We start from the raw sequence: 15,769 nt of genomic DNA, 5'->3' as shown, positions 1-15,769 counted from the left end.
CTGATTCCCTGCTGGTCAAATTTACATGCTTTGGTTGGTTCCCCCGGATGGTTGGTGTCGTGTGCACGGTGACACAGGAGGTAAGGATGGGACGAGGAGGATACAAGACTCGCAATTTGTTCTGACTTCTAGATCGTCAACGAAGCATTGGGGGGGTGGGAGGGGAGATTTGTTTCAACCATATCAACAATTCAAAGATCATGTGTTGCCAACCAGGATTCCTGTACATCGCTCATTTGCTTTTCCAGACTTGCGTTTCCAAACTTCTCTCTCCTTTTATCCCGTTTTTAAAGAAATACAAAATTCACAATGGATTTGTAGCACATAAGTCTTTAAATATTGATCCTGCAAAAACAAAATCCCCAGAGATATAAAGAAGGAAAGAGAGGAAAAATAGGAGGAAGAAAAGAAGGAAAAGATACAATACAGAAACAGCTGAATGGAAAAAGGACTAAAGGAACGTCAGGAAGAAGTGGAGAAGAAAGTAGTGAAGGAACCAAGGATGAAGCAAAGAAAACAACAAACAAAAGTTTTCTTTTCTCCTCGCTGCGTAGCGTAATCCTTGTTAAAATATAAACTAATTTTGGTGTAAAGCAGGGCTCTCTGCTCAAACAACCTGCAGGTGCCAGAAGCACTCCCTTAATATTGATTTGTAATTCAAAATTCAACGTATCTGAGATGTCATTTTTTACTTTGGTTAAGTCTTAACAGCACCTATACAAATAATGGTTGATGAAAACTAAAACAGACAGGTCTGACTCTTAAAAGAGCTGTGAATCGACTGCAGGATTCAGTAACACTGGACTTTATTAGTCGAAAGACGGTATTAGTCAGATCTGTAAGTAAAAGAAGTGGCATGAAAAAAGAAAAATAGGTCACTCTTTAAAAGGAGTGCAGAGTGCGGTAGAAAACCTCCAACAGAAGTCTTTTGAGAGAAGAGATAAACATGCATCTTTTTCTCCCGAATTCCTGCAGGATTCTGAAGAATTTTGCTCGGCCGGGAGCACTGATGTTGTAAGTGGGGTGAGATCCTGTTTAGATCCAGGATTACACGAGTCGGCCACCAGTATCCCAGTAGGGGTGGAGTGATGGTGGAGTGAGAGGTAGGGGGCTACAGAGAGAGGGATGTCTCTGACCACATTAGTCACCAAAGAAAGAAGGCCATGAGTCAGGAAAGCTCCCAGTATCATCCATCATGCCCCTCTTAACCCACTTTCCTTCCAGCCAAGCCGCTCTGACTTTTTGTCTATTTTCTGCCGGCTCTCCACCACCATCACCCCCCCGCCCCTTCGCTGCTGACGGAGGAACTTTGCTATCCTACTTTTCACGGCAGAAGACGAAAAAGAAAACGCTCCACAGTGCTGCGCAGATTGCAGGTTGAAACCGAGAAGGCAGCCAACGAGCCGCATTATGAGTAAATACAGCAATTAAAGGGAGTTTGTTTAGTTAGTCGTTGTGAGATAAAGAAAACATCATCGTGAGTGATGTGGAGAAAGGGACCTCATGAGCGTCGGAGGCTTCGGTTGTATTTTATGAGAGGTCTCTCGTCTCCAAAAGGCCACTGGCTCAGTTCCTGGTAATGTGGCATAGCTGACTTACTGCTGCAATGAAAACATGACATTGCCTGCTCAGCGTTGGTCAGATTAGCCTGGAAAATGGGAGGAACTTGGGAGAAGCGGATGAACGTTTCTAGGAATATGGTGTAGTGATTTCAGGCTTGTCACTGCTACAAAGGAAACATTTTTCTGGAAAGCAACGCAGCTATCAATGCTGGGATAAGCATGGGCGCTTTTATGAAGCATAATATGTAGCCACTAGGCATCAAAGTTTCACGTTGCAAAAGGATACATAAATAAATAAATACAAGAGAAATACAAGTTTGAATTGAAAGTACTACAATAATTAACACTGGTTTGGATTTTCTCCGGGTAGAAATGCACAATTGCAGCGTTTTATCTTTTAGCAGCAATCAGCTCGATTAGCATTGCCAGTAAATAACACATTTCCAAAAGGCTGTGAGTATTTCCAACGCTACATGTTTGACTGACATGTAGTGTGTGGGCATTTGTCCACTGCTAAAACACCAGACCACCTTCATGATGTGCACAAAGACATTTTCCTGTTGGACATCAGCCTCGGGTAGTTTTTTTCCCCAGACTCATCAGTGTACAAAAATGCCGATTTGACTTTGACTTGGATCACTCATAATTCGCAAAATGAATGACTTCAGATAGACTCAGAATAGTGACCACGCTGATCTCTCTCCACCCGAACGCTTTATTAGCTGCAATCGGGTCGTTTCAGAACAAAATACTGCCGCCTTCCTTCTGAGCTCTCCTTTAGCTGCTTTATTACAAAGGCACGTCCAGTTATTCAGAATAGAAGCCAAGTTTGAAAAAATTATCTTATTTACTCACCACATCATGCTTTGCTGACAATGTCGCAGATAAGTACACACCTTGGATGCTTTTAACAGCTTAAGTTTGATAAGAAGAGTTTTAAATGCAGATTTGCAGCATGGATTATTAATAGTCTTCCAGATTTGTGTGTTCTTATGGTGAGAAGGTGAAAAGCCTTAAAACGGGTACATACAATACCAATAAATATGGAAATATCTATAAAGTGTAACATCTAATCAAAGAGTGGACAATATTACAAGAATGTCATGTCATACAAAGCACATTGTTTATTTAAACGTAAATACCTTTTTATATTTCTTATCGTGTAAATAAACACTATTCATTGGTTAAAACATTTAAATATAAGTGCATTTGTATACATTTCTTATTGAGTAAATATTACTGGTTAAATAGTTTTTTGGTTTTTTTTGCATCTTGAATTTTTAAGTCAATTGGCTAAAAATACTAGAGAATAAATGTCAATGTAGATGCGAAAATGTTCATTTCGCTCATTAGAGACTCAAGGCTTAATTTGAAAAGGACTTGTGAACATCTTTGTCAACGCACGGAAATAAAGCTGTGCTGAGCGGCGTCTCTGGGTGCGGAACCGCAAAAGAGGCTCGGCAGCCAGCTGCCTCAGGTGAGGGCTGTCACCATTGAATTAATAGAGACATTTTTTTATGGCTGTCATATAGCACCAGCGTTTTTTTGTGTGTGTTTTTTTTGCCCTTTTCACCCCTGCAAGCTCCCAGCACTTTTTCTAAGTAATTAAGCAAAACGCATCTCTCACATTAGGACGTCGTATGATAGGGAGCACGTTGTTCCTAAACCGTGATTTTTAAATCTGCATGTCTGTCCTGAAATTAGAAATTGCGCAGCGTATTCCGTTTGTTTACCGATGTCCAACGATTCCATTAGAATTCTGAGCAGCCTCAGACGGGTCAATCTGACCTGTAAACGCGACTCTAATTGGGGAAAATCTGAACATTCGCTTCCTTGTCACGGGCGATTTGATGTGATTCGGGCTGTTTATGGGAAAACAAAGTGTGATGGATCATATTTATGCGCGCTGTCATGAGGTGATGCTGAGGGAGCGACTCAGCGACTTACCTTATTAAAGATTTTATTGGATAAAAAAAAAAAAAGACTTGACAGGGCCCATAGGGGGTGCGTGCTTCTTATTGACTCCTTTGTGTGTTCATTTCCCAGGTCCGCTCTGTTTCGGGTTTGTAGTAACTGGATGTTAGCGGACATCATCCAGTTGGACTTTTCTTCCACTCTGAGCGGAATAAAATCTGTGTCTCTTAGATAAATATTTTGGAGGAGACTTGAATGTTAATTCGGGTCCATCGGCCAAGGCATCAACGCCCTCTGTCACCCGATATCTTGGCTCCGTCTCCTGCCGCTCTGGCACGTATTATTCATTACAGCATATGTGTATTTGCACCACTCCGGGTTTCTCAGTGTGGGATTTTGTGCAGGATCCACTTGGCTCCTGGTTTTCCCGCAACCTGGCACTCTGACTCTGAGTGTGTGTTTGCGTGTGCGTGTGTGTGTAACTGTAAACCCATCCTTCTGCCTTCTCGCCTTATAGAGCCCTTATGATCAGAGAGATACACCAGCCACACACACACACACACACACACACACACACACACACACACACACACACACACACACACACACACACACATCACCAGGCCAAGCACAAAGGCAGCAGGCGCCTGACCGAATGGCACAGCCGGGGGACGTTTCCATGGTAGCCTTAACAGGAAGTGCATTACACCTCCTGCGTGCCCTGCTGATGTGATTTTTAGAGGATTTTCTGTCTGTGCATCTTAAACAGGAGGTCACATGTACATATTCCTGACGTTAAAGCTTAATACCAGTTATTGCATTGAGTGTGTAGCTCTGATCCAACACCAGTAATTAAGAGATTCATTCAGCCGAGAGATCTTTTATTAAATTCTGAGTCACATGCGAGCTGTTTGTGGTTAACGCCTCCCTTACAAACATCCATAGTACAAGGCTTTTGGATCGACTGGAACTGAGGTAGTCGATGACTTTTAATTGATATCAGATGACCTATTGAGCTTCCTATAGTGACATACCTCATTTGATTTGGTACACTTTAGCCCTTTTCTGCGCCATCACAGAGAAAAACAGCTTGAACCTCCCCCCAAAGATGCACATAAGAAAACTCTGAAATGACAAGACAGTTACAACTACAGTCATATCAATTACGGCGTCGCAGGTTAATTAAACGTCCAGGGGTTTGTGAAACAGAGCGACCTCAGAGTGATATTTAATGGATCAGTCAGCCTCTTGTAATTACAAGGCTGTGGTTCTTGTGTGGTTGATTCACACCATCGTTCCTTCACGTAGTTCTTACTTTTTTTTTTTTTTTTTACAGCGTTGTGAGATGTTGGTTTCAGTTTTGAGCGGTGATGATTTCAGATGTTCAGGATACGCTCCTTTGCTAAACTGACCGTACCTCTCGTGCTTTTCAACACTTGCTTTAGACTTTGACTGGGACATTCTAATACATGCGTGTGCTTTATTTTAAAACCGTCCCGTTGCAGCTCCACCTGTGGCTCGGCGTGTCTCAATTCATTTCAGATAATAACGTCAAAACAAAAAACTGACAGCATTGTTGGAAATTGTAAATTTACCATTTTTTCCCTTGCAGATTGAAAGAGAGTGCCAATAAATATCAGTAAATTTGAAAATAGCATTAAATGCACATTTACTAATACAGTTTAGTGATATGAATCGCAATTCTTAAAGAAAGCAAAAAGGCCTGTAAAATCCAATCACAGACATGCAGTTACCCAAAGACGAAGCAATAAATTGAATTTTATCGTGATATTTTGTTTTGCTATTGTGACATTGACAAAACCATACAATAAAAGTACCAAGTTCATTTTCCCCACTCCTAACTCTGACTGCATGTTTTGGTTTGTTCTTGAGCCTCTCCTTTTTGTTTTGTCTCTTGCACCGTATCACAGTGACTAATCTTTATTTAGCTCACCCATGTTCCTTTTGACCGTGACCCGGTTCTCCGAGACCACTAACGAAATTCATGCCCACAGCATGATGATGCCACCACCATGCCCCATGTCTCTCACAGCTCCTGCTCTGGTTAAACGTACTCCCTGCCCGTTCTGTAAGCTCTGGTGGATACCGTCGTTTTGACTGATTTGTGCTTTGCTTCCTGCCGTTCTTTAACAAATCTCTAAGACGAGTGTCAGACTTAAAGCCTGAGGGCCAAATCTAGCCTGTCGAAACATTTTATGTGTCCCTCTAGACCAGTGGTTCTTAACCTTTTTTGAGGTACCAAACCCACCATTTTCATATGCACATTCACTGAACCCTTCTGTAATGATAAATAAAATATTATTTTTTTTCCCCAAATTCAAGACATAGGGGTGACCCAACTCTTGTCTTTAAGTAATTAAAGACAAAAGTTCAAATCCAGCTAGAGTCTAGTTGGGTCACCCCAAGATCACTAAGTCTTCTTAAAAGGTAGAGTCTCTGAGAACAGTTCTTCAAAATATGGTCAGTGTTTTCAGCAAAGTTGAGCTGACTGTCCAGGAACGACCCAAGGTATTTAAAATTTGAAACAGTTTCAACAGGTTGGCCATCGAGAGAAACTGGAACCACTTTAAAGTCTTGTTTAGATCATTTAATTAGCTCTACATTCTTAAGAGAATGAAAAATTTATAATAAATAATAAAGACTTTGCGGTATTCTGATTTAGTAATGTAATTATATTAGTTGTGTTACCACCCCCACGCCACTAGAGGCAGTACCAACCCCAAAAAGATGCGACCAAGGAGCAGATTTAGACTATAGAATTTGGTAAAATCTGTGAGCTTTGCTGAAGTAATTAAAGACACAAGTTCAAATCCATGCTGAGAGTGGAACTCCTTCAATCAGTGCTCCTCCGCAGCACTGATTGGCTAAGCAATGTAACGTGATCCTCTGCAGCAAGTGATGGCAAAGCGGGGCGTCATCACGACTTTACACAAGTGTCTCTTTACCTCCGCAGCAGAGGCTCCGCCGAACCCCTAAGATCGACTCATCGAACCCCTGGGGTTCGATCGAACCCAGGTTAAGAACCACTGACCTAGAGCTTAGAGGGGCACACAAGTAGAACTATAAAGATAAAAGTTGTTTGCTTGCTTAAATATTTTATCAGTCAAATAAAAGCAGGTTTAATCTGGATAATGCCAAACTACATAAACAACAAAAGACGTTCAATTTTATTAAACTTTAAGAAGTATTCATCAAACTCAGAGAACGCTGTTTATTTTTTATTTTAACAGTTAGTTAACAGGCAGTTTTATCAATCTATAAACCGGCCCTTTAAGAGCGTTCACGGTCTTGATGTGGCCTGAGTTTGACACCTTTCCTCTCAGGCCTGTCTGCATCCTGAGATTCAATTACACAAAGATGGACTCTGATGTACTAAATTAGGTGGCGCTGGATTCTGTTTAGGGGTGTTACAGTAAAGGGGGCCGGGGGCTCACTTACAGATGGATAAAACACTTCAGATTTTTTGTTTTTAGTGCAAAGCACTGTGGAGGAATTTTACTTTAAGAACACTTCAACCTAAATATAGAAACTGATATTTTGGATGGAGGAAACATAATATAAGCTGTAAAAATAGTGACATTTTCATATTTTCAAGTAAGGGTAAAGGCTAGGCGCATGAATAGTGGATAGTGGACGCACACTGTGTCGAGAGAAGCACTGGTGAGAGTTGGGCTGTTTGCTGACAGAGGGCGAAATAGATGAGCTCTTGGATGAGAAGTTAAAAAGCAGAGACATTTGATGAGGGTGGCCTGTCTGGCGCGGGAATGAAGATGGATGGGTGGCGGGTCCGCCTTAAGGTCCGCCTTAAAGTCCAGTATAAAGACAGGTGCATGTTGGCACGTGTCTACGGGGCCACTGTGTTGATGACGGCGAGATCAGAGGGTTTTTTTCTTTTTTCTTGTAATGCGTTTCTGCATAAATATGGAATGAATTGATGAAAAAAAAAGTTTCCTTTTAAACTGATGCAGCAACTACATGCCCCACTTTAGAAGGGAGCTTTTTGTTGCTTAATTCATGAGGTGTGGAGTTAATGTAGCACTCAACTCTGTATGTAGAGAAAAAAAGAAAACAGGACTCAAAAAGCAATTTAAATATGAAAGCTGTGATGGTAGAGTCAGAAGAACAGATGTGCAGAAACTCTTTATCGCCATATGATTGCAATTTTTAAAGAGTAGACACAATTTTTAAAGAGTAGACAAACCAGAAAGTAATGTGCTGTAAAAAAAAAAAACGATCTTATGATTTAACTATTTTGTCCAACATAAATATTTCAGATCGTCAAACTAATTTTAATAACAAAGAAAACCTGAAGGCAAGATACAAGTTTCAAATTAACATTTGATTTATGTAAGTAAAATTGCTCTCTTGAAAACCTATCTGAAAAAATTATCAAAAAATTTAGATATTCAGAATTTATATATGTAAAAATTAAGAGACCACTGCAAAATAATACATAGTTTCTCTGATTTTACTTTTCATAGGTACATGTTTGAGTAAAATGAACATTGTTCTTTTATTCTATAAACTGCTGACAACATGCATCTGAAATTCCAAGTAAAGATTTAGCATTTATTGGCAGAAAAGAAGAAATGGACAAAACAAAGAAAAAGATGCAGCGCTTTCACACCTCAAATAACGCAAAGAAAACAAGTTCATACTCATTTAGAAACGACAATTCTAATGTTTTAACTCAGGAAGAGTTCAGAAATCAATATTTGGTGGAATAACCATCAAGTTTTCAGTGGGGTTCGTTGCAGTGCTCTGTTGCTTTTTTTTTTTTTTCCAGAGCTGTATACAGTATACACTAGAATTTGTCAGCCAGAGCCGTATAGTCAGCATGTCATATCGTTCTTAGCCTCCTGCTCTTGCCTCCAGCCCTGTGTTTCCCACAGATCTGGCCACTGCTTCCTGCAGTGTCTCTCTCCCCGACCATTTATTATCATGCATGTCCTCCTACCACGTTTCTCCCCCCCCCTGTTATTCTTCTCCCTTCACTCGTTTTTTTTTTCTCTCTCCTCCCCGTCCTGTCCTCCTGCTCTTCTCCGAAACCAAAATTATTCCATGTATCCTTTTTGCAGCCCTCTCTATCCCTCTCATCTGTTTATTTTTCTCCCCTTGCTTTGCTCGCTGTGTGTTCAAAAGCAGAGAGACGCCCCCCAACCCGACCCCCCCGCCCAGGGAGCCAAAGAACAGCACACGTTGGCTAGAAGGAGGAAGAAGGGAGATATTTAGGACTTGTGTGCTTGCCTAAATTTACACTTTAAAAGCCTCACATTCTTCCTCCTGATTATGAGTTTCATTAAAAAAAAAAAAAAAGAATGTCACAATGCTTCTTGAGCCTTTTGTAAAGAAGATGATTACTCCTCTGATGCGCCCATTTCAGGTATTCTGTGAACAGTAATGGTCAGCAGAGCTGAGGAGGTGATTTTGGGAGACACTTGAAATGCACCACATTTGCATTTTGGGTCTCTCTGCCAGAGATTTAAAAGTAAAATCACTACACTGTATACACAATTTGCATTATTTATGATTTTTCATTTTGTGCTGATGCCGTGTAAGTCTCTCTCTGTCTCTCTCTCTCTTCTTTTTTCTTTTTTTTGAAGTTTGTTGTATTTCTGCACACACCTCTCCATCACTGACTGGGTGAGCAAAAAACAAAACAAAAAAAAACAAAACGAATGTCTTTCAGACGTCCAAAAAGTCTGGAAATGCGAATATCACATGTGTGCTTTTTTTTGGCCACGGAAATTTGATAGATTACCACGAAGTCGTGTTCCGACACTCAAAGCACTGGGATAATGAATCCTGCAGATGTTGGCGCAGGCCGCAGACTTTTCTTTCAGCGCCACCGTGAGGGTTTACAGTCATTGCTTCTGGTGAGCCTCCTGAAAGGCCATCGCATTTAAAGGTGCGGAATTAAATTGGCTCACGTTGATTGTGATCGTTGCGGAATCAGCAGTGATTATTTTGACCTGTGATAAAAAAATGAAGTTGGAAAATGTGAACGAATCCCAAGTTTTTATTTAAGAGGATTTGTTCAGTAGGGGGAAAATATCCAGGGTTAAGCAATAGTATGCTCCAAAAGACATTTGTGTGTCTTGTTTTTTTTATATTGATCAGTTGACTTCTTGTCCTTTTTATTTTTCCTTGTGAATAAGAGGCAGAGGCATTACTCTGTAACAATCTTCAAAATTTAAAAAAAATCAAGGGTACATGAATGACAAATGTGTTAATCTTTCTATGTCTCTTTTAATGGCCAAAAGAGAGCAGCTGAACACCTAGACTTTTCCAAATGCACAGCCAGAGTACAGATGAAAAGGTTGGAACAGTGGCAAATAAGGCACAAGCTTATATTTTAACATACAGAAGAATTAACAGAAAAAAACCCTCCAAAGCTTACCGCAGCAGATTTCAAAATGTGAGTTTTTTTTCTTCTTTTGCTTGAAGAGTCAAATATCAACTTATTTTAAGGATTTTTGCACATATTTACCAGAGGTTTCAATATAAATTCAACAAGCGTTGTTTTATCCTGTAGTTTTCTTAAAAACATTATAATCAGGTTAAGAATCTGAAAGAAAGGGCATAAATAGTGAAGTATTTTTAAAAAAAATGTAAGAATTTGTTGCTCATGGCTTGAAACATTTATGAAAATCAGCCAAAATAAGAAAATGTTCCCATTTTTTTATCCGTCAAACACTAAAGAGAGTACGCAGTTATGAACCGCAACAAAACCTTGCGGTATGGATGATGCTTTTTGTAAGAACTACGGCACATTCTTAGAAAAAAAATATAGTTCTTTCTAGCTAACCGCTGCACATGCTGCGTTTTTCCCCCCACCTTTGTGATTACCATCTATTGTGAGTTAACTTTAGTTGATTAGGAAAATATCTGACAAATAAACACTTGAGAATAAAACTGCGATTTTCTACTGGGTCTAATTTGTGATAACGTTTCACGCCGCTGAGTGCTTTTTAATCTGACAAGAAGCAGAAGATATGGGGGGAGGACAAGTGGCTTTACAGCAAGACCATCATAAAATTGTGAAGAAAATCTAAAACTAATCATTAAATTATATATTTGGCTTTTTTAAGGAGAGTTTTGCAGACATCTTCGTTTCGTGCCCATGTCATCATGTTAGAATGCTAGCATTAGCATTCAGCTGCAGGTATTTTCTTGTGCCCAAGCAAAGTCTCTCAATTTTTTTGCTATAGCTACATGCTCTTACATATTTAAGTGTGTCAGTGTGTTGAGGTAGATACATTTTGCAAGGCTTCTATTAATAGGGCGATGAAACTGCAGCTGCTGCTACTTGCTGTTTAAAATAACAAAGGGGAGACAAATCTGGGCTTGAGGAGTGACAATAAATTGTCATGTGGAAGAAGAGCAGCGACGACGAAGAAATAATATTAAAAGGCTCACAGCGTCTACATATTTAATTTGCCCAATGGCTGTCAGTTTAGCCTAATCCCTGCGATACTGTGGGAGAGAAAGGAAAACAGATAACAGATGAGTTCGAAGGCAAGATAAATCAAGAAGGTTTAGCGGCATTGCTCAGAGATAAAGGGCTTTTTATCACCGAAGATGTTTTAATTTCCTTTTGGGGAACACACAAGTAACCAATTATTGGACCATGATTGAATTTAATAGAGCGATTAGACTATTAGGGTCATGGTAATAAAAGACAACAACAACAACAAAAAAAAACACAAGGGCAAGACGCTGTAAAGATGCACTGATCTGAGGGTTGTAAAGCCCATCCTGCCAATAGTGATTAGTATTATTTATTGTGAAAATATGTTTTATGGCATTTCTTAGTCATTTGTGCAGTATTAACTGCAAGCAATATTTTCAAATGGCTCCCGTCGTTTTCAAATCCAAACAGATACAAGTTGAAAGCTCAAAAATTGCTAAGAAATTCCAAATCAAGAAAATGTATTTTCTTGATTTGGAAAACGCAGCTTCCTTTAAGTAGCTCCCTACAGCTTTTGGGCATTGTCACTTGAAAACAGCAAACTTTTAGTCGTCTTCCATCCTTACCAACCTCCACACCGAAGAGTGTTATTCTTAATGTGACCTGGGAATGCTTAGGTATGGTGCTTTCAACGATTAGCTAAAAAAAAAAGAAAAAAAAAAAGATTTTTGAGATATTGACAGGCGTGTCAAACTGAAAATCATTCAATTGTTATTATTACTTACATAATAACAATTGACATTGACATGTGGAAGAAGAGCAGCGATGACAAAGACATAATATTAAAAGGCTCACAGCGTCTACATATTTAATGTGCCCAATGGCTGTCAGTTTAGCCTAATCCCTGCGACACTGTGGGAGTTTTGGCAGGCTGGTTTTTCTGCCAAAACGAGTCATAAGACGACGTGTCTCGAAAACGTAGATCGCATGCTGTTTCAGCTAGTTAAAAGTTTCACACATCTGTTTGCACATGGTCACAGTGTCCATCTGCTGCAGTGATGACTCAAGTTTACCATGTGAATGTTTAGAGTCTGAAAAATAAGATTTAAAAAAGGAAAAAAACAAAAAAACAAGACGAATACCATCTGACAGGGTCACCCCTTCACAGCAGGCCGGCCTTGACATTTAGAGTCTGTGTGTGTTTGTGTGTTTGTAGGAGCAGCTTTGTTTTTAGCAAGAAAACAGCCTGCATCCATCTGTACTGTCCTCTCCTACTGACCTTTGTGCTCTTAGTCTCCCAAACTTCTGAATACCTCAAAGACTCACACTCCGTCCACCTTCTGTGTCACGGCTAAACTTCCACCCTCACCTTGTTGTTGTTGCTGCTCTCTGTCTTTAGCCCCCGTTCCAGCTCTCCGGTCCCCTTCCCCGGATCCCTTTCCCACCCGTCGGACTCTCCGGTTCAGCGGGGACCATGATGCTCAGCAGCTCCGTGGAGGTGCCCAGCCCGGGCGGGATAAGTGGCCTTGGCGGGCTGAGCGCGGCGGCACGGAACGTGGTGCGCTCCTCGAGCATCTCGGGGACCATGTACAGCCTGGAAAAGAGCCCCAGCAACGGGGGTCCGGACTCGGCATCGTTGACTGGCAACAAGAAGCGACGCTCCAGCCTGGGCGCCAAGATGGTGGCCATCGTGGGGTTGTCACAGTGGAGCAGAAGCACACAGCAACTTAACCAGCAAGGTCAGTTTGCTGGTGGATTATTTATATAAACTAGAGGGTCTGCAGGTCACGCTGTGGGTTTTAAGGGCAACATTTCCAAAGCACTCCTCTTTGTCATCCTTTAAAATTGGACTTTGCTTGATTTCTCTATTTATCATATTGGAATTAAGTGAGATTTAGGTATGAATCTACCTCTATGGAGGTTAATCATCTGGATAAAGCTGGATATATCACCATAGTTTATTTTCTTTATCATAGTAAAACTGGTGCTTTTGGAACACCCCAATAGAGGCCTAATGCACTATGAAGTGTATTTGTTGGTTCACTGTTGTAATAAGAGTACATATCTGACTCAACAAGCTTTCTGTGGTTTTGTAAGAGACTGCAGGTCTACTGTGTGCACCGCTGGGCTCTGATCTCTGCAGTGGGTTTGCATTGGTGGCAGTGAGCATGCATTGCGACCGTGGCTCTACGCTCTAATATGTCCCCTATAGCGTGTAATTACAGATCCTGTGAAGCTGCGACAAACGTGCTTGTCGGTTTTGCGCGTGTGTGGTGAAAACAAGACCCTTTGTCCCTGCTGTACGGAGCGATAACATGTCACACAGTTGGAGAGACTGGGCCAGTAGGAGGAGGGTATCCTGTGGTGTAACATGCTGTTTGTTTTTTTTTTGTTCTTCCAACGTGTTAATAAAAAAGAAAAGAAAAAAGCAGTGTGTGTCTGTCTGCGTTCTCTGCTGCTTGTCTGCAAACGTTAGCGGGTCCAACGCTCCTTTCAGACATGCACTCCCTTGCTGTGAACTGGCCAGGCTGCAAATATGTCCGTGTCAAGGCTGCAGGAACCTTCAGATCAGCGTCTGTTACAGCGTCATGGTATTTGTACCAAAATGTAAAACAGATGAATAACATGAACAGAAAAGGAGGAATTATTCATCTTAATTGCAACAGCTAATATTATAGCAACATATTGATACGCCAACAACCTGCAGAATAACTGATGCTGCTTGTGTTCTGCTGTTAGTTTATATATATATATATATATATATATATATATATATATATATACACATATGCTTGTAGAAAAACCAAACAGAATTCCTTTTAAGGTCATTTTCCTTTTCCTGTTTTTAAACATTGTGAATATTCCGAATAAAATGAACTTTCAACGGATGTTTCCCTTTATTGCTCTACTGACTAAATTCCCAAGTTACTGTTGCAGCGAACTGAGGCCGTTGCATTTATACGTTAGGCAGATGTTCTGACTCAAGCTCACTCCAGCAAAAGTCTTCAAGGACATTGTTAGGTCGTGTCCTGGACCTTTTTATGTATCTATTTTTCAAAGTATTAATGTTTTTAAAGTTTTCTCTGCATCTGAGTGGCATGCTAGTTGCAGTCTTGCTAGTTAGACATATTGCCCCGATGTTGTGATTTAAACTGAATAAAATTTTTCTTTCTATCTGTTGCGTGGAGCGATATGACAAAATGTTCAGTGTTTATGATTTCCAAAAAGAATCCACTCTAAGCAGTGGATCTATGACAGAACTTTACAATACTGAAGAGACTCAAGAGCTACATCCAAATCCTACCAACTTGCATTAGTCACACTCGTTTGTACCACATAAAATGTTACTTCAGGTACCTTATGCAACACTGGAATCAATTAGTCACACCTATCTGACACTCAGGCTCTTTATTCTCTGACTACAGCATCAATATTATCTTTCAAAATAGCTTCCACTTCAGTTTTTAGTACATTTGTGTATCGAGACACACTTATATAAAGCCCATAGTCCTTTATGAACAAGCTATATTGTCGGCTTCTGAAAACGCCATTTCCCAATATAGACTCATGCAGAAAGGACTCGCTCCGCTCAGGCACAGCTGACTCTTGTCTGACGCAGACAGAGCTGTCGATATTTTCACCACAGGGGCTTCCGTGTCTCTGTGTTTGTGGTGCTGAGGAGAGCACATAGGAGGGGAGAGTGTGGAAGAGGAGGCAAGGAGAAGCTAAGGATGTAGAAAAGAGGAAGGGAGATGAATCTAAATTTAGATGTTCTTATAGCAGCCAGAAGAACACATCAGGTCTGGAACCAAATCACGGCATCACAGCACCGTTCTTCTTCCTTCTCCGTGTTGTCAACAGGCTGTTAGATAAACGTCAAAAGTTATTTCAGCAATTTGAGAAAATATAGTTGTTCCTATTACCGAAATTATGGTTGGTAGTGAATTTGGTTGCACTAGAGTTTCCAAAAAAAAAATATGCACAGTGCTTAGAGTCTTTCACAGTGCCATTGTATAACCATAATTAAACTTGGTTATACAATTTTAATGGTATAACCATTAAAATTGGTTATACAATTAAAATTGTATAACCATTAAAATTGGTTATGCAATTAAAATTGTATAACCAATTTTAATTGGTTATACAATTAAAATTATACAATTTTAATTGTATAACCAAGGGTTTATGTTATGGAGCTATGCAAAGAATTGCGGAATTGTGAAGTGGAAGGGAAAATATACATGGGTTTAAAAAAATCACAAGAGGTCTTCTTTGTAGCTCACTACAAGCCAGGTGGGGAGCATAGACATGTAGAAGAAGCTCCTCTGGTCCTCTGAGACCCAAATTGAATTATTTGGCCTACATGCAAAATAGCATGAAGCCAGTCAGAGTTAACGGGAAGATACATGGAGCTAGCTACAAGGGAAAAGCTATTTGACTAATGCAGCTCATATAAAGCATTCAGTGCTTTTTATTAGTGACCCCAAAACCTGGTCCTGAAGGCCCAGTGTCCTGCATATTTTAGGAATCGTTCTTAAATAAAACTCAAATTCGTTTGCCTAGAAAGTCTTATTTCATTTGGGGAGGTGTGAATGCACAATTGGACCCAAAAAAATTGGAACTTTGGCCCTCTTAAAAACCTGGGCCTTGTTCAGTTGAAGTGAACTCTGGTGCGGTTCAAATGCGTACGTGAACGCCAAACCAACCGGAGACCGCTCCAAGCGAACTATAGCATAGGACATTCTGGATAAATATGACAATAAGAAACGTTCTTGTTTAGAGGTAGAAGGAGAAACGACTCGACTTTTATAAAAGACAAATATCCTACAGCCACAAATCCTATAACTACAAAATGTAAACA

General features: G+C 40.3%; 1 protein-coding gene across 3 annotated transcripts in view; it reads left to right on the top strand.

The window, feature by feature from the left end:
* Positions 1–15,769, top strand: part of rims3 (regulating synaptic membrane exocytosis 3) — a 99,640-nt gene that overhangs the window by 5,149 nt on the left and 78,722 nt on the right. For 2 of the 3 annotated variants that reach the window (XM_081612223.1, XM_008421619.3), the window contains one exon: positions 12,308–12,647. The exons of the other annotated variant lie outside the window; for it this stretch is intronic. In XM_081612223.1, coding sequence (XP_081468349.1) covers positions 12,383–12,647 — 265 coding nt within the window. In that variant the 5' untranslated portion in view covers positions 12,308–12,382. The remainder of the gene's footprint in view (positions 1–12,307; positions 12,648–15,769) is intronic. 3 annotated transcript variants of the gene reach the window in all.

The sequence above is a fragment of the Poecilia reticulata genome, chromosome 11 (assembly GCF_904066995.2).
Source record: "Poecilia reticulata chromosome 11, P_reticulata-male-v2, whole genome shotgun sequence".
Classification (NCBI taxonomy): Eukaryota; Metazoa; Chordata; class Actinopteri; order Cyprinodontiformes; family Poeciliidae; genus Poecilia; species Poecilia reticulata.
Note: the sequence above shows the minus strand (reverse complement) of the source record. Positions and strands in the feature narration are given on the sequence as shown.